This window comes from Rhinolophus hipposideros (genome assembly GCF_964194185.1).
Source record: "Rhinolophus hipposideros genome assembly, chromosome: 1".
Taxonomy (NCBI): Eukaryota; Metazoa; Chordata; class Mammalia; order Chiroptera; family Rhinolophidae; genus Rhinolophus; species Rhinolophus hipposideros.
This window is the reverse complement of record NC_138047.1, coordinates 70,143,833-70,171,371: the sequence shown is the minus strand read 5'-3', so window position 1 is coordinate 70,171,371 and position 27,539 is coordinate 70,143,833. Positions and strand designations below refer to the sequence as shown.

Sequence of the window (27,539 nt, the reverse complement as noted above, 5' to 3'; positions counted from 1 at the left end):
CACATGCAGGATGAGAAAAGAGTAAAAAGAGAATGAAACACATAATGACTATCTTTCAAGATTTACAATACTTGAAATTGGAAATATTAACAATTCTTCCTAAAATTTTGAAACACCATATTTTCTGACACCTTAATTCTTAATTTCCAATGGATTACGCCCAAACTTTCCAATTTGGACATTAAAAATATATAGTTTGTTGATCTTCTTTCATCTTTAATTCACAGCCCTTTAAAATAATTGCATGTAAAAAGGCTTTGAGGCCTAATATAGCTTTTTATTTTAAAGATATAAAGGATATGCTCCTTAAGAATAAATAGATGTACAGGTAAAATGAGCCCAAACATAGTAAGTGAATAAAAAGAAGAAGTTCTAAATAAGGTAATATTAATTGATAATTAAAAAAAGTTTATTGGAGACAATTATAGTTCATTCTGTATATTGAGGTTATTAAAAAATCAGAAAAGTAGGAGGAATGTGCTTCTATGTAGTAAGACAAGTGGGATATAATTTCAACTTGGCAAGACAAACATCATACATTCTTCCAAGTATTATAAAAAGTTCATTCATCAATTGAACAAACATTTGCTAAATGCAATGATATGTGCCAGGGACTGTTCTAGGAACAAAGATACAGCAAGAAACAAAGCCAGAAAACGCCCTGCTTGCATAGAACTTACATTCTAGTATGGGGGAGACAGACACTGGTATGTTAGATTTTAAATGCTGAGGAGAAAAATGAAGCAGGGAGGGGAGAGAGCGAGACTGTGTGTGGAGGTTTGGGAGTGGGAGAATTTAAACAGGATGGTCAGGAATATCCTGATATTTGAGTAAAGACCTGAAGGAGAAGATAAGCTATGCAAATATGTAGGGGAAGAGAAACCAGGCAAAGGAAACAGAGATTTTTCACTACAGTAAATCTTGACTCTTGATCTATGTCTTGCTCATAAATGTTGGTCTGTGTCTTTTGGTTGTTTCCTTAAATTCAGGGGCTAACACAGTAAGCCAAGAAACCTATTATTTGCAAGTAAAATCTTAACCAGAAGGAAAAGAAACAAAACCTTTTCATAAAGGAGTGCTCAGAGATTGAAATAGATGGTGAGACAGGCAAAACGCTCTGTCGGCCTCTCCTTGGGGTCACTGAGATGGATCTCCTTATGAGAAAAATATGAAAATCACTGAGCAAGAAACAATTCAGTAATGTTAAAATTCTCTCTCACTGGAACAGACAATGGGTTGACTGAATGTGACTGTTCTGGTGCTGTATTGCTGGCAAACACAGAACAATAATAGTATTATGGCTCTTGTTTTTTAAGCATTCCATAATCTAAGAAGAAATTCAAGCACCATAAATCCCTGACTTCTCACACAAAGATGCTAAGAAGCTAAATATGAATGGTCCACTTAACTCCATATAATGCAAGTGGTCAATGGATTTTAATGCTACAAGATGTAACAGTCAAGAAATAAGTAGAATTTTCATAAGCGTATTCTACCAGAAAAAGTAGAATAGCTACATTAGTCTGATTTTCTGTTTTCCTATTATAGCACCACTCCAACAGTCAATCTACTCAGGAGTGGAAGAGTGGAAGAAATGGTACTTGTATCACAAATGGAATGGAAATGTTGCACAGCGAACTTAATCAAAGCTTCAGTAGAATTTCCTAAATGTAACATCTTCTCCATCTGTAAAAAGCAACTAATCAAAGTAAAGTCTAAATCATACCATTTAGGCAAAACATCCATCATCTCTTCAAGATTCAAATAAACCAAAATATTTTAAATATTAGATCCAAATAAAATGATTTATGGAGTTTTAAGCTAAATATACTCTATAAGAGATAACCAATTTAGGACTACGATTCAGGGTGCTGAGGTTTTCCTCAAACAATTAACTTTGTTAAAATAAATAAATAAGTAAAAACACAAAACTTGCCTTAGTTTGCTTTTACTTAAAAAAAATGTTTTTGGAAATTTAAAATATTTAGAAAATAAATATAAAGTAAACAATATAAATTATAAACAAATTACATAAATTACTGTGGAAAACAAACAATACAAATGATAAAATAATCTTAAACTTTTCAGTTTGCCAGGTTGTAATATTCTATACTGAAAGTACCAAGCCTGCAACTGCAGCGTGTTTTTAAAACAGGTGTCCGAGAGACGGTCACTTGATCTCATGCCTCCTTGCTTTGGTAAGTGATACTGACACTGAGGCCAAGAACTAGAATTATGCTTTGACTGGGTCTCTGAACTGACCACAATCTATTCAAGCTGCTTTAGCATTTGAGCACCAAACAAACGTGCTGTGTTAATTACTGTTATAAGACCTTGACATGAACTAATCCCTGTTCCTATTAACTTCCTAAGTAAATTAAGCTTTAGTGCTTAACTGATAACACGCGCTGGGATAATCCAGTGCAATATAAAACTTAACAGATGAGGGAGCAATCAGTGATGACCAGTCATGTTATTAACATAATACATACGTATTTCACATGGAGAAGATTGGGCATTAAAATTACATCCTGATCTAGCATTAAAATTGAAACCAAGGCAAGGCAGGTAGGGCTTAGGAATGTAATTTCTATTTTGATCTTCATATTTTCTCCATACTAAGTCTTCTTAGCTGTGCTGGTAGTGGTGATTAGTGGATGTCACAAAATTTGATAATCGGACAACATGAATCAGCAAGTGATATGGTTTGACATTTTGTTACCCCATCCCATTACTTGTTTACAACAGCACACAAACAGCAGTGACTCCTGTCTCCAAAAAGGGTGTTTTTACCCAGAATATAGTCTCCCTAAATACCAGTATATATTACCAAGGTACCGTAACGTACAGAAACAAGTTGACAAGTCAGAACTCATTTTTATTTCATTAATATTAAACCTAAAAATGTAATAACTAAATATAGTCAGTCATTAAAAACAGTGTTTTATGTACTGGGATAAAGCAGTACCACATTAGATTTTACATAGTTTAAGTATTTATGTATGGCAGTAACCCTAGAGTAGTACTTTTAGGAAAATGACTCTAACCGAATTGATATTATGGCTTGAATGACAAGTGAGTCTAGAGTCACGTGTAATCTGTTCAGGTTCAACATTCAATGAATGACTGTGTGCTGGATACTGTGCTGGACTGTGGAAACCTCTACTGATTTGGTACTTCTCCCCATAAGAATCACGGTTCCTGTTACCACTGCTGGCTAATTCTTATTATTATAGTAAGCGGGAACTATGGTACTCACCATGGAAAATACAATGTAAGTGAACAATAATAGCATACAGAATACTGTATTATTATCCTATTTCTGTAAACAATATCTGTCCTCGTGTGTGTGTGTGTGTGTGTGTGTGTGTATGTGTGTGTGTGTTGTAAAACTATGAACTAAAATACTAATAGTGGCTACCTCAGGTAGTGGAATTATGTATGAATTTTTATTTTTGCTTTCAGTTTTTCCATGTTTGAAATGAACACGTGGACTACCTTGAAAATATGAAAGCTATTCTATTTTTAACCATGTATGGTATGCTGTGTTCTTGACACATTTACATTTAATAGTGGGTTAAGGAGAAGCATATATTTGGTTCTTCAAGTATTCAGGTTTCTTGGGCCCCATTTTAAGTATTAACTAAACGTATTATCCTAAGCAATAATTACATAGAGGAGGGGAAAAAATGCAAGGAAGTCTTAACCTTATTCAACTTTAGAGAAGCCATTGTTTTAACTCTTTCAAAACAGGAGAAATTAAAAATGAGGGGCAAGCTTGAGAGGTCATTTCAGCTGACCATTTATTCCTGCCAACAAGGCAACTCACAGAAGCAACGAGGTCTGGCTGCTGCGGGCCCTGAAGTCATGCCTATACCTCACAACATTTTAAAAGTGCTTATTAAGAAATGCTCCGAGAGTTAGTAAGTGGCACTATAGCACACTCACTTGCGATCTCTGGACCGTATTTCCTACTTGGAATTTAAGCTACAATAAAATAAGATTTGGACAAAAATATTATAAAGAAGCAGGTTATGATCTAATCTAAAATCAAAAACATTTATGTATAGACTTGAAAGTAATTACGTATATATCTTTTGGTGCTTAGGTATTTAAAATTCCAATCTTCTTTCCTCTAGGACTCAAAATTCTTTATTTTATGTCACTAGTTATTTTTCATCTAAATGAAAGTCCTCACTTCTATAATTTGTAAAATAATGAAATTCAGATAAATGATCTTCAGAGCCCCTTCGAGTCTTAAAATTTTATTATTATCAGAAAGGCCACATTAATCATTATTTTTTTCTTAATTCTTATAAGAATTAATAACTGACAAAACTGGTATTTTCAGTTTTAATTTCGAGGGCCTAAAATTACTTTTCATTAAAATAGATTCTAACAAATATATATTCATATTTACCTACTTCAATAACCATTCCATAGAAATATGGCAAGAATATTTTCACTAATAAAATTTTGACTCTTTCAGTATACACACACACACACACACACACACACACACACACACACACATATATAAATACTAACATTGGTATTAAGTACTTACAAGAAAATTAAAAAACAACCAACCTGATGACCTGGTTACAGTGGGCACACATTGGAGTTCGTTTTCCTGCTGGAATGTGCTCAGCTCTTTGCACTAAAGTGTCCTGGTCGCTGGGCTGGGGCTGCCCCACAGATGAGCTGCCTGGTGTCACTGATCTTGAAGAAGCTGCACTATTTGAGATTCTTCCGGTGGAAGGTGCTAGGAGTTCAAACACAGAAGAATCAGAATGAAAATAAGCCAAATATAAACTTTTTCTAATAAATAATATTATTACTTTTAAAAATAATGTATTCACTTGCTCACTCAAATTTAAGGAGAGGCTACATACCAAACACTGTTCTGTGACTACAGGGATAAATAGAAAAGAGTATCGAGGATTACAACACAGTGAGAGAGTTATGACAGGAGCATGTAGAGCATGTCGCTTCCAAGAGGAGGAATGGCTAGGGTGAATATTGACAGCGAGGTATTTCAAGTCATCCAGACATCTCTGCGAACCAATAATTACATCGAACTCCAAATAGATCACAAGCACATTAAAAAATCCGAGTGAGTTGGAGATACCAATACCAAAAATGAACTTACCACATTAGCTTTCTCCCTGTATTCTCTGTGCGATGACTGTGCGATCAGTCACCGACCGTGTAAGGCCGCTACCTTACACATTAGAATCACCCTAGAGCCTTCCTCTCCCTCATCTGTGGGCTGATGGGTTCTGCGGATTGTATATCACATTCGTTCTTAGTTTTGCCCCTCATCTCCATTCCTACAATATTGTCCTGGTTTTGGTCCTCAATGTCTCCCACCTGCAAGAGCCGCCAAAATGTCTTGTCCTCTACAAATTCAGACTCCCAACTGCCGCCTAAGACTGACATCTGGCCCGATCACAACTCTGTGCAAACCAGTTCTAGGATGTCCTGTTCTGTGACCGTACTTCCAAGCACTGCACACGGGTCCTGCCAGTGGTCTCTGCCTGCTCCACCGCCTCACTTCCAGCCCTCCCCGTCTTTCACTTTATGCTACATCAACACCAACCTGCCTCACTTTTCCTCGTGAATGGGCCTTCACTGTCATTTCTCTATCCTTCTTCCTATTTTCCTGGTAACTGCTACCTATTGTTGAAGATTCAGCCCAATAGTCAATGGCTCCTAAAGTCCTTCCTGAATTACCTTGCCCTGCGGTCCCCTCCACATCATCCTGATTAAATGTTTCTCTTCCACGTTCCCATAATTTCCTATGAATGACTTTGTTACTGCTTCAACTACTATTACTGCTTCAATATGTATCTTTTCTTCTCCAACTAATAAGCTCCCCGAGGGCAGGAACTATGTCTTATTCATTACCCCTGTAACTAACACAGTATCTGGAATGAATGAATGAATGAATGAATGAACGAAGGAACGAACGAACTGGAATCAATACATAAATGAATGTGAAAACTGTAAGGGACTGAAACCAACAGAAGTCCAGCTCCTTACCCACAGGCAATTAAAATGTCATGAAAGAGAAAAGGCATACATTAAAAAGATTTAAAAGGAACAGCTTTTAAGACAAGCACACACATACTACAAATTAATAAAATGTGTGTGTGTGTGTGTGTGTGTGTGTGTGTGTGTGTATTGACAGGATCCATATCAAAGGTGTAGTCAGAATTGGATAAGATGAAATTAGGATAATTTTCCCTCAGCACCATGAAGCCTGCTTGCAGTCACGTGGAAGTACAGCTCCAGAACCCAAGCACTCACAGACACTGAGCACATCTCCTACGGTGCTTGGCCTGGCACTCCAGCTGTGGAATGGCATTTGACTGGCTGGGGAGCCCGACTACTGCCCATGTTTCAAGTGATTCAACTGGACTGGGAACATGTTTTCATTCTCTTCAACGCATACTTTCTCTTACAGAAATGGGAAAGAAAACCATTGTGATATCACTTTGTATACTCTCTTCTTTGTTAACCTCATTGACTCACACAGCACAACTCTCTTCTCTGTGGGCCTTCAATTTCTATATCCAGGCCTGATTTCTCCTGGACCACCACCAGACATGCATTTTCCATGCCAAATCTTATTTATGTCTTTAAGTTCAGGACATGCAAAATGTATTTCACCTTCTTGCACATCTTCCCAGCTCTTCCTAAGAACTGCCATTTACTTAGGCATGGCCCTCTGCCTCCTATGTCCCTGACATTCAGTGCCCAGGTGCTAACAATGGTTTCACTGTAAATGTTTCCAAGGTCTGTCCCTTCTTTCTAATCTGAACCCATTCCTATCACTTCAGTCCTAGTTTCAATCCCTCCAGTCTGCAGCATTACAAGCCTCCTAAGCAGTTTCTCTGCTGCCAGTCTCTTCTTTGACCTCTTCTGCTACATTCTTTTTCCAAACGCACGAACCCGATCGTTCTTTTCTGCAAAGCTTTCGATAACTCCCCACTGCAAATGCCACGCAGCCCTGCCAGTCCAGTCCCTCCAGGACTTCACTCGAATCCCCTTTACAACCTTCTCTCTTGTGCTCACTCACATCCCTGTCATCATCATCATACTCGATTCTACTCTCTTAATAGTTAACTTGTGCTGGCACTGTTCTCAAATCCTTACAACAGCCCTAGGATTTAGGCTGTTGTAGCCCTAGGATTTAGTAGCCCCTTTTTACTCTTCTTGTGGCAAAGAGAGGTTAAGAAACTGCCCAAGGTCAAACACCAAACAAAGGGCAGTCCTGACTCCAGGCAGTCTGTGTTCAGAGATGTGCTCTTAAACGCTATGTTCTTGTCTATTCACTGTCCTTTGAACATGCCATGCTTCTATGATCCTCAGCCAATGCAATGTCTCTCTGTCCTCTGCTGCTCAGTTTTCCCATTCTGCATGGCTCATGAAAGTTCCATTTTTGTCCCCAGTATTCCCTGACGATCCCAGCTATGAGTATTCTCCTGCTCCTCTTAACATCTGTAACATCCCTGCCTGTGTAATTTATTTGCTATTTATCAATATCCTGTAGTATCTTTTCCTTCCAAAGCAAATGATAAACTCTACCTACTACCAGAACACTGCCTTACAAAATAGAAGGCAAAAATTAATATTTAACCAAGTAAATGAAAAAGAGAAGGTTCCAAATCATTTTCATTTTTGCGTTTTTAAAGGACACTACAGAGATTTTTAAAATGTGGATTAGGTTCAGGATTTCAAACAGTGGGAAAATTACCAACTGAAAAATCTGAAAACCAAACCTCAAAGAGAGTCAAACCCTTTCATCTACCATATGCCTTTATTTTATCACATTATCTATGCATAAGCCCTAAAGTACTGAGTCACTGAGACATTTTTAGCAATAAAAGAGTGTAGTAATTCTGCATCAGTCATTGTAAAATGGGACGTAATCCATCTGGCCCATGCCTCAAGGAGAAGGTACGCGGGGAACTAACTTATTTAACATGAGAAGCCATTCTTAAACGTGAAACATCTGACGGTCTTAAGCACATATAAAAAGGCTCTAAGCTCACTGCTGTTCCTTTCTTGGGAAGAAAAGCCTTGTTTTCTGTTACTGCCCCATTTTAACCACTCTGGATAGGACCGATGTCCTCACACCTCCGTTTTGTTGCTGTGTTGCTAGCACACTGGCCCGCACACAAAGCTACACAAGCCTGTTAATTACCAAGCCTGAGCATTTCCAAGGCCCAGTTACTTCCCGTATGAATAAAATGATGTTTCATTTCTGTAAACTGAACTTCTCACTACTCTAGGCAACTTTTGAGCCATCAAGTGCCAACCCCCTGGCTTCTGCTCTCTTGGCTTACTGGGAAAGAGGAGTGTCAAGAAGGTGAGGTCTTGGGAGCGGGGAAGCCCCAGAAAATGAGCCCTACATCCTTCAGAATTCTGTAGAGAACTACTACCCTATGGACAAAAGGGTCTTTCATGGGTATAGTGACTAAAAATACTTCAAACTTACAGAACCCAACTTAAAAATCACCTACTGTCAGGTAGAAAAAAATAGACATCTCTTTAGAGATGACAATCTCTAAAATGACAATATACTTATTTGTAATATTTTTTTTTCCCACTTAAGTCCTAGTAGAACTAGGAACATTGAATTAGCTCCTTTCACAAGCAAGGAGCTTAAGTCACAAACAATTTAAGTGACTTATTCAAACTGGATAATGAGTGAGTCAGTAAAGTGTCACAATGAGAACATCAGGAAGTTAGTCCTTGACTCAAGTTTTCCTTTTTAATCTTAATCTTGAGCAGCTACCATCAAATTTGGCTTTTTTTGTGGCTAATCTCTATTTTACTGGGGTCATGTTTTAAAATTATTTTTTTTCTTTTGTATCAAATACATTTCAGCACCACAAAACCCATCTAGAAATTTAGAAGGGGCGACCCGGTGGTTCAGGTGGTTGGAGCGCTGTGCTCCTAACGCCGAGGTGGCGGGTTCAATTCCCACATGTGCCAGTGAGCTGCGCCCTCTACAGCTAAGACTGTGAACAACAGCTCTTCCTGGAGCTGGGTTGGTGTGAGCTGCTGTGTGCGGCCAGGAGCCGCCCGCGGCCAGTGTGAGTGGCCAGCTGCTGTGAGCAGCCTACCAATAAATAGCGACCGACTGCCTCAGTGTGTGTGGGGGGCTCATAATACCAGCAAGGGCCAGGGAGCTGGGCCCTACACAACTAGACTGAGAAACAATGGCTTGAACCGGAGTTGGGGAGCGGAGGGAACGAGGGAATAAAAGATATTCAGAGCCATTAGCTACTTTCTAAACCAATAGTGTTGGTGAGAATATCTTTTCCTAACTTTAGAATGTTATTTATGAGTACTTGGGTTTTGAATGATATACAGTCATATTTATTCTATGCTTTTGTCTTTCAGCACTGCTACTAAAACCTAAAATTATGAAGATTATCATTGAATAAGTACATACAAATTTGTGGAAAAAACTAGCAGCATAATAGAATACTTTCTCAGTGTATAATATGTAAAGTTATCATATTAATCAAGTAAAATATACCCACAATATGCTGAGCTTCTAGTTTTTAAAATATTTGTGATAGTGATTTATCTGAGAATTCTAAGGGGCAGTACTTCTTTAAAAAAGCAACCAGACCTCTGACTTAACTAAATGTGAAATTTAATTTACTACAAAGAAATAAAGAAGTAATCTCTCCTGGACAACAGACTATTAACTGGCATAACGAATTTTTAAAAACTGAAGCACATATATTCACTAATTTAGTAGAACATCTATTTCCTGTTATTGGTAAATCTGTGTGATATGTTATTTGGAAAGATAAACTAAAAATTCTTTACTTTAGAAAAATCTTAATTGCATTTTTCCCCCCCAAGCCCATGATTTAGGTTTGCATTATTTAGCAAATTAGTTAAAACAAGTTTGAAGCAATCTTATCCTGAGGTTTACTTATGTTTTCTTTTCTCATCATTGTAAGGCTCCAACCAAGTGATTATTAAGTTATCCAAGTAACTTCTGCACTATGGGTTACAAAAGTGTATCACTGGAGATTTGTTTGCATAATACATAATACACAATATTATAAAATACTATGTAATATATAGGGAATTATAAATTATCTAATTTTTTACTACGTTTCAAAAATAGCTGAGCTCATTAAAAGGAACTTATTTACATAAATAAGGAGTTTTCAGAGAGAAAACACTGATTAAGGGCAATAGAGCCTCTAGTACAATGTGTGAATTCTCTGAAAACAGAATAAGATGGGATATTTGATATTTCTGCTTTCCAGCCCTGCTCAAAAACGGCTGTTAACTCTAAACCAATACACTTAAAAAACCAGTGGTGAAGATTATAACGTATACGTTAAACACCTGGCTCGACTGCACTTGAATAGGCAAGGAATTCATCAGTTAACTCTTTTGGTTCAAGGCAAATTATTCAACTACCAGTAAAACAGTTTTATTACTGATATGTACTAGTTGAAAAAATACAACTTTATATCAAATCTCACTTGGAAACTAAACATAAGTCGGCTGGGGCTGGGGAGTGACAGCCCAGAAAACAAACTTAAGTAACAAGAGACACTGATAGTGTCTTTCTTCTAAGGTACATTACTCTTACTAGATACAGTGTTTTTGAGTTGCTGAACATGTAACTCAGTAGGAGAACAAGTCTGGTGCTGGAAGAGGAACCGCTCACAACAATCCAAAAAATAACTAACTTCACGACTTCCTCCCAGCCCTATAGTACACCCTGGCCCACGCCACAGTCATCTCTTATGTGGCCTATTGCAGTTACTGCCTCTAGATCTTATTTCTTGCCAACAACACAGAAGCCAGTAAAAACTAAATCAGATCATGCTGCTACTTTGCGGCAAACTCTCCAACGGCTCCCTTCTAAGTCAGAACTAAAACCAGAGGCACTACAGACTCTGACTCCCGTTACCTGCCTGACCTGCTCTGCCACTCTCCCTGTGGCCAACACAGGTGAGCCACACTGGATTCCTTACTATCCCTCTCAATGTCCAGCATGCTTCTGATTCAGGGCCTTTACTTTCTATTCCCTCCGTCTGGAAATCTTTTCCCCAGCTGTTTGCATGGCTTCTTCTCTCACTTCCTTCAGGTCTCTGCTCAAAGGCCATTTTATCAACGTGGCTTTCTCTCATCATCCTATATAAAACAGCAACATCTTCCCCCACAAACCGGCATTCCCTATACTCCTTAACTGGTTTGTCTTTCTCCACAGTGATCATCGAACCCATTTTATATTTTTTTGATTATCTAGTTCTTCACACCTTGAGGCCAAGGACATCGTATTTTGTTTGTTGCCTCTATCTCTAGCACCTAGGACAGTCCTTGACATATTGCTTAATAAATCTTTGTTTAGAGAATGAATGACTCTAGCACCAAAATTAGTGTCTTCTCACTCAAAGGAACCAGACGTCTTAGAGAAACTGCTGGATTCTAGGACTGGAACAAAAACTGAACAACGAATGCCTAGATTATCTTGTCAAATTAGAAAGCAAGGACACTATCAAAGGCTACTAGAGTTGTAGCAAATAGACTTGACAAAGCAGATGACATGGTTTGAGCATTAATAATAACAACCAGAAAGGATCAAAACACTTTAAATATGTTTAAACCCACAAGCTCAAAATAATTCTGGAATTAAAAAAAAAAAAACTGCACTGATTTTTAGAGGATGCTAAAGAACAAATCCATTATTTCAAAAACTAGTAAAATTTAATAAAGGGAAAGAATCAAGCTTTAACAACTTATTACCCCATAACTGATCACATTTTATCTATATCCTACTCACTCCCTTGCCATCTCTGAACTAATATGAAGCAAATTCAAGATCTATCATTTAATCCATAACATTTCAGTATGATCTCTCTAAGAGTACTCTTTAAATACCCAGGCATAATATCATTATTGAACCTAAAATAACACCATCAAATAACCAATTTTCAAATGTTTCTGATTATCCCCTGTATTAGTTTTCTATTGGATCTAAGCTAGAATTGAGTCCAGAGTCATCAGCACATTAATGACATTTGAGGCTGTGGGAGTTAGTTTCCCTGGAATCTCAGGGAAAGAGTAGAATGAAAATAGAAGAACTCCTAAGGCATAAGGCAAAATAACATAAATTCTTTCAGGACAGAGAGAGAGGTAGGAGACAAACCAGTAAGGTACGTTATGTAAGCCAAAGGAGAAGAGTGGGCAATTTGGGATCCAAAACCACATGTGTCTGACTCTGAAGCCTATGTCCCTATGCAATCACCCATCAAATATTTATTAGGTGCTACTGGGAGCCAAGCTCTTTGCCAGTCACTGCCTTAAACCATGGAACTATGAAGGCAGATCTCCTCAAATGTGATCGAAACCTGGCAGTACTAACTTCTGGATCAGTTTAGAAAGGGGGGATTGTGATCAGTGAGATGACAGATTTCTCCCATTCTCATTTCCCTAATGGGCCTGGTAAGATAGATTTAGGAAAAATGCATGAAAGCATTATTTTTTAGTTGCCCTGATGTGTCTGACAGCTTAGATGACCACTTTTAAACCCTTTCTGTATCGGCAAAAGATTACATTAGTTTCCTATAGAGATGTTACTTTCTTTCCCTATACCTAGCTGCCCATACTTTTCAGCCATTATAATTAATGGCTGCAAAATTCTTGAAATAAAACATATGAATATAAGGTTAGATTCTTCATGTTTTGAGAACATTTAAGAGGATTTATATAAATTGCTTCAGAAAGGGAAATGTAATTATAGATCTCATACTTCTGCTAAGGACAAATAGGCTTGAAGCATTAGAATGTTGAATCCATTTTGATGTACAACTCTACATTGGTATAAATATTTCAACTACTCCATTAGAGTAGAAGAGAAAGTTATGGTAGTAAATTTGGGGATAACCACACTATATATATATTTAAAATCCTGTAATATTTCATTCTTATGAAGTCATAAATAAGGCTATCAAGAATCCTAATATTCACACCCCCAAAAAGAAAAAAAGACAAATATTTACAGCCCTGACAAGACAGAAGTCATATGTGAAATTTTATGGTGTGAAAAACAACTGGCTCAACTGCAAGGGGAGTTCCTGTTATAAGCACCAAAGCTAATGCTGTACTCATATAAATAACTGGGCTACATCAAAGTGACATTCTGGGGGAAATAAAGTATTGTAATTCAACATCTCAGAGACTTTGTTCACAAAGGTATGGCAGAAATGTTACACATACTAAATTGGGCAGCAGTGATGGCAACACACTTGCATACTGTCGTGGGCAACAAGTGCGTTCTTCTCTGTACTGTCCCCCAACCATCTCAAACAGTTGGTGGCCGAGAGAAGCATAGAATCTGTGCATTTTGTCTGTCAAGTTCCTTATGTTAAAAGTATAAACAACAGTCTGCTCTCCATAATCCAGGCATGAAATTATATCCAGTACAAATAGAAAGGGTTTAAAGTTAAGCCAAGATCTAGGATCAGAGGGAAAGTACATTCTGGAGAGGTCTGTGCAAATTTTATAAATGGAATCAAGGATTTTTTTAAATTCAATGATTAAAAGCAAAATTGGGCAGATTAAACTATTATCATTTCTCTAAGCAGTGGAGAATGCTGGTATGTATGCCATAAAGAATCGGAACAGGTGCGCCCAAGGCTAAGTATCAAGTATTTCCGCAACTTCAGAAGGTTAGTTTCTTCCATTAGCAACCAGCCTTTCAACTCTAAGGACTCAGATTAAACTGGATCTAGAGTGTCTTAATTAAAGTGAGTGCGGGGATATGGATAAGGTTCAGTTTTCTTTTTAATTTGTGGCATCACACATCATCAAAATTCAGGATACACAGACTTGCCTTTTTCTCCCGACTAACTGACCTTACAAAGAAAACTTCCATTTGGTCAGAGTGACAAGTAAAACAAACCCAGTCTGTACCTTGCAGATAAAGACACGAGATCTTCAAATATCTGGTTTTACCACTAAAAATCAACTAAAAGTCAACATATCATTTATCACTTACATGCAAGATTTTCTAAATAATCTCGATATTACTGTTCCAATTTCAAATTTTATAACAGGAAGACAAATCCATGCTCTAACTGTGGATGGGCAATGTACTTCATATTAAAAAGAGAGGAATGGGGGCAGGGAGGAGGATAAGTATGAAGAAAAAAGGAAACAAAACAAAGAAAAAAAACTTAGATAAAATATTTTTAAAAACAAAAACAAATCCGATGTGTGACTCACGACCTCAGGAATACTGAAGAGAACCACTGGTGACCTCATACAGACTCTGTAAGCTAATAAGTTATTTAACATACTAAATTTGTAGAATTTTGTTCATATTTGGATGAGAAAAGTGTCAGGACATATATTAAAATTATTTATACTGATATTGTATCTGGAGTTCTGATATGCCCTCCTTCCAAAGTAATATGACACCCAAATGGGCTTGGCTCTTACCATTTTCTCACCGATTTTCATCTATATAAGTGTGAAAGCAGCCTAATCTCAGAAATAAAGGAAAACAGTACCTCAGGTTTGAGTTGCTAATATATAAATAGCATTCTTTTAATGTAAGCAAAAAACCTGAAGCACAAAAGGAAAGAAATTTAAGGAGATATCCCCCCGCCAAGCAATAACAACTGTAAAATTTGAAACCTGAACTCTTTTTACATTTCTATTAGTACTACTAATTCTCTCAGATCTTTCTCTCTCTCTGTCATTAAGTCTCTGAAATAAAGGAAACTTAATTATCCCTATCCAAAGTTATGTTTGAATTTCACATCTTTTAAAAGCAGAGAACATTGCTGAGCTGTTTTATGCTGGAGGAAGCAGTATCTCTAGCATAATGACTAATATTAAGATAAACTTGGGCTCCTATTTCTGCTAATTCCTAGTTGTGTGAACTTAGAAATATCATTATTCTGGGTCTTAGTTTCCTAAACTGCAAAAAAGCAAGAACAACTACCTCAAAATGTGAAGAGCGTTCAAGGAGGCAGTGTAAGTAAAGTGTTTACTTACAGTTCCTTGCATGTGTAAGAAATGCTTCCTAAAGGTCAATTATCATTACACTCTCTGACATAGGTAAAAAAATATAAAGTATCTACTCAATCAACATCTACTTAGAGAATGCATACAATGTATTAGATCTAGGAACTCTTTCTGGTATGAAAGATATACTCAAGAGTAAGATTCCTGCCCCCAAAGAGTTTATCTTCTTACAGGTATTGTTCACAGGCAAACAGCCAACAGAGTACCTTACGATTAGTGCTGTCAAGGGCGTTCATGATCCCCAATAAAGTCTGCATCTACTGTGTAGAAGTATCAAGCAAAAATTTTATTATTCCTGTGGTTTAAACCTAGCGTTGGCATTTTCTTTTCTGTAAATGGCCAGAGAGTAAATATTTTAGCTTTTGTGAGCCATATGGTTTATGTTGCAACTGCTCAGCTCTGCTATTATAGCATGAAGGAGCCACAGAAAACATGTAAACAAATGAGCATGGCTGTGCTCCAATAAAACTTTATTTACAAAAACAGGTGGTGGGCCAGATGTGACCCAGGACTACAGTTTGCCAATCTTTGGTTTAAACCATATGCATCCATTAGTAAAAAGTAGTAATTCTTTATGAAAAGCATACATAAATAAATCCAGGTATCTTCCCTTGTAACAGATTTATTTTTTTCATCTCAGGATGAAAGGAAAATGGAGAGAAAGAAGAGCTTTCACAACTGGGCTCTTGCATCAGCACTGGAAAGATTCCAACATGGAAATAAATTCCAATGAGAGGACATTTGGAAGAAAAGAAACAAGGCACTTAATGGTTACTACTTTTTTTTTTTTTCCTGAGAGTCATGATTCTAAACAAAAATCGACTTGTTATATAAAGAGATAGCGAGCGCATGTTTACATACTTCACACCACGGTTTTGACAATGGACTGCTCCAGTCTGGCCTTTATGGCAAGTGGACTGTTTAGTTTAATGATGTCAAAAAGCAGGGGAGCAGATGGCAATAAAACATTATTAGAAGAGATGAAACATATGCAACTGGTAGCAGTTTACTTATTCATATAAAAATTTTAAAATGGAACCAATAAATCTCTCCATCTTAGCTAAGCAAATCTAGTTATCTCGATTTATTACTGTAGCGTAAAGCCTACAATGAAATTTGGGATGGTTGGAGAAACAGTAATTTCCTTTCTCACCCTGATCTCCTTTAGACTTCAAATAAAAGATAGAATTTATATCCACTTATAACTGAGATGCACATCATTCAGTCTTTGCTCTAATCAGATCTCACAAATATATCTGAGTCTTTCTTGAAAAAAAAATCGAATTGCTCCAAAATTCTGTCCATAATGAATAAATAAGTTTTTCTTTATTGTTAAAATGTAGTGTACACCAGAGGCAGGGTACAATAATGAATCTTAGCTAATTTTAAAAATGGAGTTTAGATGCAAAGAAAACATTACTTGAAACGTCTTAGTAGTTGCTACTCACTAGTTTATCCTTCCTGTGCAAGGCAAGAATCCTTTCTACACTATCCCTACGAGATTTAGTCCTTCTTAAATATATTCACAGATGTTATCTAGTGATACAGGAAAGTGTGCTATTTAATCACGATAACTAAGTCCAAATCACTATAGTTCTCTGAACAATTCTTTTAACTTCACTCAGACTGTTACCTCACTGGTAAAATGATGCTCATTTTAAATTTTAATCATATTACCTTACTGTACACACTGAGTAAAGATACATTTAAAAATTGAAAGAATTATAAACATATAATTATTATTAAGCAATGATACCCACCATTTGACTGTTAAAAAGGCTACCCATTTTATTCCTGAGTTCCAAATGCCCAAATGAGTATGGTGAGTACTTCCCAAGGCAAGATGAAACAGAAAAAAAGCTAAAATTAATAATTCATTTTGTGTCTTTTTCCTTTTTTGACTTGACCCAAATAAATTTATTGTGTCCATAAAAGACCTTCAAATGATACCAACTTTTCTAATTACAGCTTACTGGTACTGTATTTCTTCAAAACACAATTATATTTCAAAAAAGAATCACCCATTTTTACAAATCTCGTCTATTATGACCATTTGCCTTTACTACATAAATGAAAACTGTTTCATGAAGAAAAAAGCAATCCACTAATAAAGAGTATGTGCATATTACGTGATACATATAAAGGGAATAATGCTATAAGAATACAAGAAAATTAATGTTTGTTCAACATAGAGTATCAGAGATGAATAATGTCTAATATTAAATGATAAAATACTACTAGTGTATTGAGTATGTCACCATAATATCAACTAAATGCCTTTTGCTTTTACTTTCCTTAGTACAGTGTCTGCCTCCATGGACACTTGAACGATAAAAGTATTGAAAAAAAAGAAAAAAGAAATCCACTAATTTCTTGCCAACATCGCAGGACATAATAATAAACAGGGAGCTGTGTGTACATACAATTAAAGGCAGCATTAGTTTAACATGCTATAAGAACCGTTAAGGAAAACAGCAAAAGGAAAGATTTTTAGCACAGCTAGACAACACTAACTACTGTAAAAGAAAACATACCGTGTTTTCCCAAAAATAAGACCTAGCCCGACAATCAGCTCTAATGCATCTTTTGGAGCAAAAATTAATATAAGACCGGTATTATATTATATTATTATTATTATTATTATTATATTATGCTGGGTCTTATAGTAAAATAAGACCAGGTCTTATATTAATTTTTGCTCCAAAAGACACATTAGAGCTGGTTGTCCGGCTAGGTCTTATTTTCAGACAAACAGGTAACAAAGCTTTTATTTTCAATGGCTCTATGAAATAATGTCACACTTCTGTTTAGAAAAGGGTGATTACAATATTAGTCAACATTACATATAGCTCAATGATTTTCTATGTAAGAAATTATAAGTTATTTATTAAACATTTATTATAATGTTAATACATTTAAGTATCATTACAAATGTTTTTAAAATCAACATATTTTGAGAGTGGAAAAGAAGAAAAGAACCTGTAATTAATGGAAAAAAAAATTGTAAAAGCTTACCTATGGACTTAATGCTTTCTGCACTACAAATAACAACATGAGTATTTAATTTTTGACCAATGAGGGGCTATAGAATTTTTGTCCTTTTGTCTTGGAAGAAACCCCTTTTCTATCTCATGTTTATTGCCATGACAACATATAGCACAAGTGCTTCTTCATGCAAAGGCAAGCAGTTCCATGAGGATCGTGCCAAAGCTACCAATCTCATATCTGCAGGCATAAAGAACTGAGAGAGTCAATATTTATAAAATGCTTATTTAGGGGAAATAAATTTACTCATGCACTGAGGAAATGCTACAAAAACAGACAAGTTGTGTTATAAAAGTAAACTTTAACTTGTTTCTCAAGTACAAGATACAATTCACCCAGATTTATGGTTCATAACTAGACACATTAAATAAAAAACCTAAAGATATATTCAACCAATTTTATCTGCCATTGTATGACTTACTCAGAACCAAGTGTATGTTCTCCAAAGAGAATACAGTCATCCACCGGCGTTTTAACATAGGACAAATAATACTCTATAGGGCAGGGGGGTCCAAACCGCGGCCCGTGATCCGTTTTTTATTGGCCCGCAGCAAATTCCAAAAATATATTTGGTTTACTTAAATAAACCAGGTGAGGCAATACGTACTTCACCTCCAGTGAGTGGCTCGGCTGTTTGTGTATTTTACCACATATGGCCCTTGGTGAAAAACGTTGAAAAAAGTTTGAACACCCCTGCTATAGGGAATAAGGCTCCCTGGAGGAGCAATGGTTATTAGAACTTGCATGCCGATCAGGTTAAAGTCTAAGTATTTTGCATTCTCTTGCCCTTGGAATTCTCTCCACTCCCATCACCATTACATAGGGTCATATTCATTATCATCCTGTCTATGCTGGATTACCTCAACAACCTCTTAAAGAATCAGAATGACTTCAACCTTAACCTTTTACACTGAGGTCATAATGATCTTTTAAACACATTAACACTATAATGAGCTTTTAACAATGCAAATCTGATTGTGTCACTTTCCAGTTTCCAAATCTTTTAATAGCTTCCTTTCCACATCAATCCACATTCCTTTCTTTCACAGCCCTTTCTGACCAGGCCCCCATAAACCCATCCACCTTTTCTGCTGGCCACTGTACAGTCCCCAACACACTGAACTACGTGCCTTTCTTCCTTCCTAGAAGCCAAGTTCTCTGAGAGCTTTTGCGTATGTTTATCCCTCTCCAACTTGGTCTCTTCTTAAAAATAGTCAATGGGTATTGACTACCTGTGATCTTACTTTAGGCACAAACAGTGACACTTTATTCCTGCATAAACTATGACTCCATTACACACAAATACATATTTTACCTCAAGATTGTATCACTGGAACTTTATGGTGGTCTCTTTCTCTTCTTTCCACTGACCCAGACCTCCGTGCCTTCTGACCTGGACCTTGTATTTTGATTTAACTCTCCGCAATTTTTTTTTCTTTCTGATTTCTGTTATTTACTGATGCACCCAAGTTAATCTGTCCACAGTGAGAAAATGGGTGAATATCCCTATTATTTCCTTGGCACTCCACTGTTTGGGGACTTACATGCCATAAATTATATGCCTCATCTTTTGAGGGGAAGGGAATGCTACCATAGAGCTTCAGTTCTATTATTAACTTTTTTTACTGCTGGAAATTAATAAAGTACTAGTCAAAGTACTGCTTATGTTCACAACTTTTAAGTCTTACAGAGTTTAATGCTTCAAGGAGAGTGGAGTCCCCTTCTCCTTAAGCAAAACGTGTACTTTTTAACGGCAGCCTTTGGCAGACAGCACCTCCACCACCTTTGTTCAATGACTGCTCTGGGAATTTGAAGTCTGGTAGGAGGAAAGAACAATGGCTTGTGAATCCCTCAAATTACATGAAGATATAGAAAGTAAGACAAACTGTCCTACCCACCCACTCATTTACTCTTTGACATTAACTTAGGGCCTCAACACTGTGCCAGGTTATTATTTAGATGCTGGAAAACAAAGGTTAGTAAGACTTGGACCCTGCCCTTACGGGATCTAAAAAGTGTGGTAAAAGATACATATGTAAACAATTAAATGAATGTGATGCATGCTGTAATAAAGCCAGCATCAAAATTTTGTAGGAACAAAGAGAAAGGATAGGCAACTATTTAGGGGGCTCAAGAAAGGTTCAGAAAGAAGATGACATTAGATCCTACAGAGTGAATAGAAATTTTTCAGGGGTGGAGGGTCTAAAAGTTTTTCAAATCAAAGGAGCAGCTTGTACAAAGCACAGAGATGTCTGCCCAAGGAATGGTGTGAACTCAAGAACTTCAGTGTGACTGAACTATAGGGAACAAGTGGAACGACATTACAAAATGAGGCTGGAGAAGGTTGACACGCAGTTGTAAAGGGCCCATTAAGCCCTGTTAAGAACCCAAACATTTAATGTGTGGGTAGCAGACAGCCCCAAACATTTTCAAGCAGGAAAGTCGCATGAGAACTGTTTTGTTGGACGGTAACAGTGTAAGTTATTAATGCTATCACTAAAAAAATAAATAAATAAAGGGGTGAAAACTTAACATCTTGGGTTACCTTCTATGCATCAAGCACTTCTTTATATTATTTGAGCTTCATGACAATGCTAAAAAGGACTTTTTTAGACTCTTATTTTAACAGATAAAGAAACTGAAGGCTTAAAATGCTCCATTTGGGGAACATCTCTGGTGTCCTGAAATTCAACTCCATAGAGCAGACTTTCCTGTTTTTCAGGGCTGCCCCCAGTTAGCAAACTGGGTTCGATGAACAACAGGCCTGATCTAGAAAGCACTGCTTACATTCTAATGAATTAGTCATCCTCATTTTGCGTACAATTAAACTAAAGTTAGAAAACCGGTATGCTTCCAACATACAATGGCTCTTCATGACTCTAATACTGGATTTATGAAAAACATCTGACTATATTTGGTAAGATAGTAATATTTTACACATATACTTGCATCAAATGAACTAAACTTACCTAACCTGGTTTCCATAACCTACACAGAATCTATGAAAAACATTATATAGCAAATGAGGTCTCCTACATATGCACAGGAACATATTTTTTTAAATGTATACCATTAAATTACAAAGGTTTTGAAAATATCTATCTAACTGCTTATTAATTATAATACGAAGGTTTCAAATATTGTAAAAGCAGACATACAAACATAGTGAATTAAAATATAAGTTTTAAAAAGTACCAATCCCCAATTCTGAAAAATAACAAGAATCTTACCTTTTATGTATTTTTCTAGATCAAGTCAACATTTCTAAAGGGATTACTGCATCTGAATTATGGAAGCCTAACCAAAGATACAGGGCAAGTAGGAAGTAGTTTTGCTGCTTAAACTCAAGCTTAGATTCTTACTTCTTTTTCTGTCTTAATACTTTCACGCAGACTATGAAGTTTGGAACATTTTGCACCCTAAAATATTTAGATCTTTGTCAGTCACTGGCAAGCTTGTGAATCGATGTGTGGTAGTGGATGATAAGCTATATGCCTGAGGAAAAAAAGATGATCCAACCTAAACTAAAACACTGTTACATACATGCCTAGTTCCTATTTATCAACTGGTAGAGCATCACTGTTGTTCTTGAAAGACTTCTGGGTAACACAGGCTATATAATACCACAAACGAAATGATCTAAGGTTTAAAGTCAGAATTTCAGTGGAGGTAACAGAAACCCATGACAGGTTCAGAATACACACTAGTAGGTCTTAAAATTTCAATTAGCCCTTTTACTGAAGTCTTTTTTTTTAGCTATCTTTTCACAGCTACATTAGTCATCACCTAGTAGACAAATGTATGACTAAAATACTTATTTAAATAAATGACTTTCAAACCCTTTAGCTATGAAATATAGTACAAAATACACTTTACCTTTTGACCCCAAATATGTTTGTATATGTATACACAAACACACTCAAATATATGTTTGACCCAAAATATATGTTTGTATATGTATACACAAACACACTCACTCATATACACATATATAAACTGAAAGCACATTTTCATAACATGACACCAACCCTTAACATATTAAAATATTCTTATATTTTTCTATTCTATTACATTTTCATAAAAATACTGGCTATGACCCATTAAACTGATTTCAGAATAAACTAAGTGGGTCAGATGGCAATATAGTGATTTTGATCCCACCCAACTGTAGGAATTATTTTTAAATGACATCACTGGTAATAGTCACTGTTTGGTGAGGGGGAAAAGGGGATAATTTTTTTCCTTTTTGTCACCCACACTAGAGCACAGCTGTGAATTAACAAGAGAAAGAAGCCAGAAGTTCTCTGTGTGAGGGAAGTAATGTCACCTGGCTTAATGCTTTACATAGTCCACTCAAGCCCAAGCAACTTGCCTTTCTAGGTTTTGCGTCCCTTTGGTTGATTTGACACTGCAGTTTTCACAGGTGAATTGTGAAGAACGTAAGAACCCACAATGAGTTATCAGTTTCTAAGTCAAAAGAACGTTTCATTTGAATTAGGAAGGTCTTGAAACTTTACAAGACTAAGAGTAGACTCTGACTTTTTTTTTTAACCTATGGTATATGCTGTTAAGTAGAGTAGAATAAAAAAAATTTGAGTTGCTGGGAATTTATTTTACAAAACAGTGTAAAATAAGTAACTTTTACTTATTTTAACATAATAACTTATTAAATGTCTGTTGTAGCACCTAGACAAGATAAATAGTAGGTGTTCTGCAAATATTTTCTGATTTGAGCTTAGTATCATGGTGTAATTCAACTATGATTTTACAATGGCAAAACATTTTCTTTTTATAATATGAATGCTTTATAATGTTATATAGTGTATAATGTTTTATACTGCTATAGTTTTGCTCAAATTAAATTCACTTATATGCTCTGTAAAGAGTATAATATTTTAAATACTAATCATGTGAATCATAATTAGTTGCATTATTTGCCCGTTCTCATTAACATGTTAGACTCAGAAAAGAAAGGATTCAGTCGCCCTCTTGTGGTAACTTTGCTGTAATATATTCTCCAAGTGTTCCACATGCACTGGAACTTTTTTCACTCTAACACGCAGAGTGCTGTTTTGATTATAGTTTCTGAATTTCCAAAAGCAGTACATATATTTTCTGCCCTCCACAGTATATATACTCGATGCCCTCCCTTCAGTTTCTACCTCAGAAATTTTGGTTTTTACTCGCTCCTTTAGGAAATACTGTCCTGTTCCATTCCATTTACCATACCAAATACATTGTTCTGAAAGATTCTTTTTGTATTCTAATGCACATATAAAATAATCACAGCAAATATCCATCATCATGGGTAACCTTTAAGTCAATGGAAATAATTAAAAATGTACGAGCTGAGCTGTCAGCATTTTCCCCCAAGAGAACAGGTCTTCCTAAGTTAATTAACAGTCTAGAAATTTCAGAGGCTCGTGATATTAGTCTAAATATTTTAAGTTTTCAAAAGTAATACAATCATCTTTTCTTTAAAACAGTCTAGATCATCTCTCACTGGCAACAGCAGGAGACGAGACTGAGAATGTATGGGGGCCAGAGTGAAAAAGGTCTTAAATGATAGGTTAGGTAAAGCACCTGCAGCAGGAAAGTAACTTGAACAAATCCAAGCTTTAGAAAGGTCACTTGCTGTAGTATGGAGGACAGACTGATGGGGTGAGAGGAGATAGGGAAATTAGATACAAGTTGTTTGCAATGACAAGGGCCTGACCCAAAGCAATGAAGAAGAGAAGAGAAATTTGAGAAATACTAAGAAGTATATAAAGTAATTACTGTGAGGACTTGGGGGTGGGAGTGGGAGATCTCCAGCTTACATTCTACCGTGTTTCCCCGAGAATAAGACCTAGCTGGACAATCAGCTCTAATGCGTCTTTTGGAGCAAACATTAATATAAGGCTCGGTATATTATATTATATTATATTATATTATATTATATTATATTATATTATATTATATTATATTATGTTGTATTGTATTATATTATATCGGGTCTTAAAGTAAAATAAGACAAGGTCTTATATTAATTTTTGCTCCAAAAGATGCATTAGAGCTCATTGTCCGGCTAGGTCTTATTTTCGGCAAAACATGGTAACGTTGGTGACTGGCTGGATGTATCATTTCCAGACAGAGGTAATGACATGCTACATTGGAGGTCCCACCTCGAAACAGCAAGTTGGTCAACAGGCTTTGAGGATATAAAGTTCAGGAGAGATAGCACTATAAATTATCAGTGGCTAGGCAGTAAAAGAAATCTGGATGAGAGATCATCCAGGGAGAGTGTAAAGAATGGGAAGAGATGAAGGCCAAGTGTGGGATTGGCAACATTTAAGCATAGTCCCACCTTCCTGTTAAGAGAGACACTTTAGTCCTTAAACCATAAACTTTAGTTCACATTGGGAGAAACGGGATCATTTAGTCTCCTTATATTCTGCAAATCAGAAAACTGAGGATCAAAGAGGTTAACTGACTTTAATTGAAGCTACTTATCTGTAGAAGTGAATGAAAACTCAGGTTTCCAGACTGACCCTAAGTTGTTCCACCCTAACCATTCAAAGGTTCTTTTTTTAACACTGTGTCCTCCTTCTGCTTCTGCCTTGTAAACATTCAGAGGACAAGAAGTAAAAGATCCTTTCTTCATTAATTGCTCAATGGTAATAAATGCTTCTGTTGTTGTTTTGTATATATCACCTAAACCGAAATGTTATATTTTCAAGGATAACCTTCCCACAATATCATTTGTTAGTAAGATCCCAAATTTACAATTAACACATGCTCTGTGAGTAATCTGGAAAACAAGGAAATGCCCGATTCTATAACTATGAAGAGCAAATGGCAACTGTATCAAACAAAGAAAATGTTTATGATACACTTCAGAGAGGAAAATAGCTGTAGCTATTCTCTGCAATCCTTTTAAAATCTTAGATGGGTGAGAATGGGTTTCACCAATGAATCCTATCATATAATCCAGAACACATTTTCATAACTGTACTTAAGAACAACAAAACACAAGAGATTTCTTTGGCACACCTGCTTGGTTTGTCCGTTGCCAGTTTGGTGACTTGATAATGCTGGTGGATCCTAGAGGCTTGAAGGCAGCAGCGGTTGGGAGACCGGCCACCCCTGTTCTGGCAGAGGCTGGGCTTTCTGGCCTCGCAGGCATGCTCTGTACTGAAGCGACTGACGGAACCAGTTGCTGAGAAGACTCCTGGGAGTTGCTGGAAAGGAAATAAGAAAACATTTTTGGTGAAGTGGTAGCAATCTAAGCTAGCAATGATTCTTTCTTTTCTCAATCTATTAAATCTCTAAGGAAAGCAAAAAGAATAATTAACTGACATTTTTAAAAAGAAAAACTCTAAAACCTTGACTCAGGGACTCTCTTTAGATCTTTTCACTGCATTAACTGATTTCAAGTCAGTTCTCCAACATGTTTCAAACATCCACAGAAAATAATTATAGTATTTATGTTTTTAAGTAAATATAGTTAAGGTGCTACTTTTTATTAAACATACATGATTAAAGTATAAAAATGTCCTATTGTTATTCATTCTTGAAAAACACAAAAATATAGAAAAATGTACATCTGCTTCCCAAACTTCCTTTCTGGAACACTGAGCTTGCGGGGTAAAATTGAACGTTGCATTAGTGGCATGGAAATATCATTCAACTATAGACGAATGTCGCAGCAAAAATGCTAAAACTAAAAAATAAAAGTAGTCAGACTGCATTTATTCACTATTTTGGAAATTCTCTTTACAACTTCTACCATGAAAAATTAGGCGACTGGAAAACTTATAGAGCCAACCCTTTAAAACAGCACGCTAATTTCCTCTTCCTAGTCCTTGCTATCTCAACACTTAATTCATGTAGATTAAAACAATTAACTATTGGAGGATCCCTGATAATCTCTATGAAATGGCACGTTTCTTTCTCGAACATTCCCACATTCTTCGGGTGTTTTATGAACTAAGTTTCTCGTACATCTTACCAGTCACTCCTTTCACTCACATAATCACTCAGTCACTCATTCATTCAATAAATATTTAAGCACCTATTATTATATGTTGACATTGTGCTATGCACCGGCCACACAGTGGTAAACGAGACAATATCCCCAGTCTAACTGTGTTCATAATACAGGAAAACAAGAGAACTGCCATTGTTCTCTCTCAGTCAGTGGTTTGCTTATTAGCAGGAGGCCTTATCAGTCCTGGTTCCAGTTTGGTTTAGGAGATCGTATGGCTTTTATTACTCAGTTATTGGTCACTTATAATTATATGCCATTTCAAAAATAGTTTTTAGGTAGCTCAAATTATAAAATATGTACTTTGGAATGACAAAACACGATAGCAGTTTCTCTCAACTTAAGTATAATAATAATTGTTATTTTAACAACAATAAGAATACATCCTACTAACTTTGCAATAGAAATTGAGGTACTGGTTGCTTTAATAATTTCATGCATAGAAACTCAATTTCTTCAATATCTGAAAGCAACAGCTGGGGCAACTTATAATGGGATAAAGATAGGATACTATACTAATGACTTCAATAAAATAAATAGCCTTAATTATACTGTTTAGGTTGAGATTATTCAGATTATTTTAAGGAATAGAAATTTCAAATTCAATTATGTCCAGTATACTACCATGCACAAGAATCCCTAACTTCCCCAATGCCTCTTGAATCTTGGACAACACCTAAAGGCCTGAGGCAGCCCACCGATCCTTAGGAAGGGCTGCTTGCAAGGTTGGCCTTTGGCATTTGGGAACCTGGCTGGTAAACAGTTCCCTAGGTCACTGTAAAACTCTCTTTAAAAGCTAAGAGTGGCTTACTGTGCCTACACTATGTAAACAACACAGTTTATGCTAAACACCTGCCTTCCTTCTGAAAGTCTGGAATTTCAGTGTGAACCAGGCACAGCGTGCCTACTAAGAAGCCCCGGTAACAACTGAGGACCCTTATCTTGGGTCCTCAGTTTCTAAGGAGCTTCTCTAGTAGACAGCACTTTGCACATTTTGTCAAAACTCATTGTTATAGGAATCAAGCACATCCCGTGTGAATCACTGGAAGGATTTTGGAAACGTCTCATTTCTTCCAGATTTGATGCTTTGCAGTCTTTCACTGTGATAAATCTTAGACATGTGTACAACTATATCTAACTCTAGTGAATGAATCATTACACCTGGGGAAAGTCTTGGCACCTCCAATACTACACTGTTTTGAAAACTCATACTGGAGCTGTTTTAACTTTCTTGAAATATCGTTCCCTATTATGGTTCTCTCAAATTCAAGCGTAAGAGAGCTATCACTTTCTTTTATCATTTCTAATCAGTTTAATGAAAAACTAAGACCTATTTGATGTTAAAACATATTATATCATGAAAAAGTTAAGCACTTTAATA

At 36.3% G+C, this 27,539-nt stretch overlaps 1 protein-coding gene across 11 annotated transcripts in view; it reads right to left on the bottom strand.

Moving 5' to 3' along the window:
- PDLIM5 (PDZ and LIM domain 5) overlaps positions 1-27,539 on the bottom strand; it is a 187,662-nt gene that overhangs the window by 15,990 nt on the left and 144,133 nt on the right. For all 11 annotated transcript variants that reach the window (XM_081048749.1, XM_081048739.1, XM_081048743.1 and 8 more), the window contains 2 exons: positions 25,165-25,352; positions 4,591-4,765 (listed from right to left, as the gene is read on the bottom strand). In XM_081048749.1, the coding sequence (XP_080904875.1) occupies positions 4,591-4,765; positions 25,165-25,352 (363 nt within the window). The remainder of the gene's footprint in view (positions 1-4,590; positions 4,766-25,164; positions 25,353-27,539) is intronic.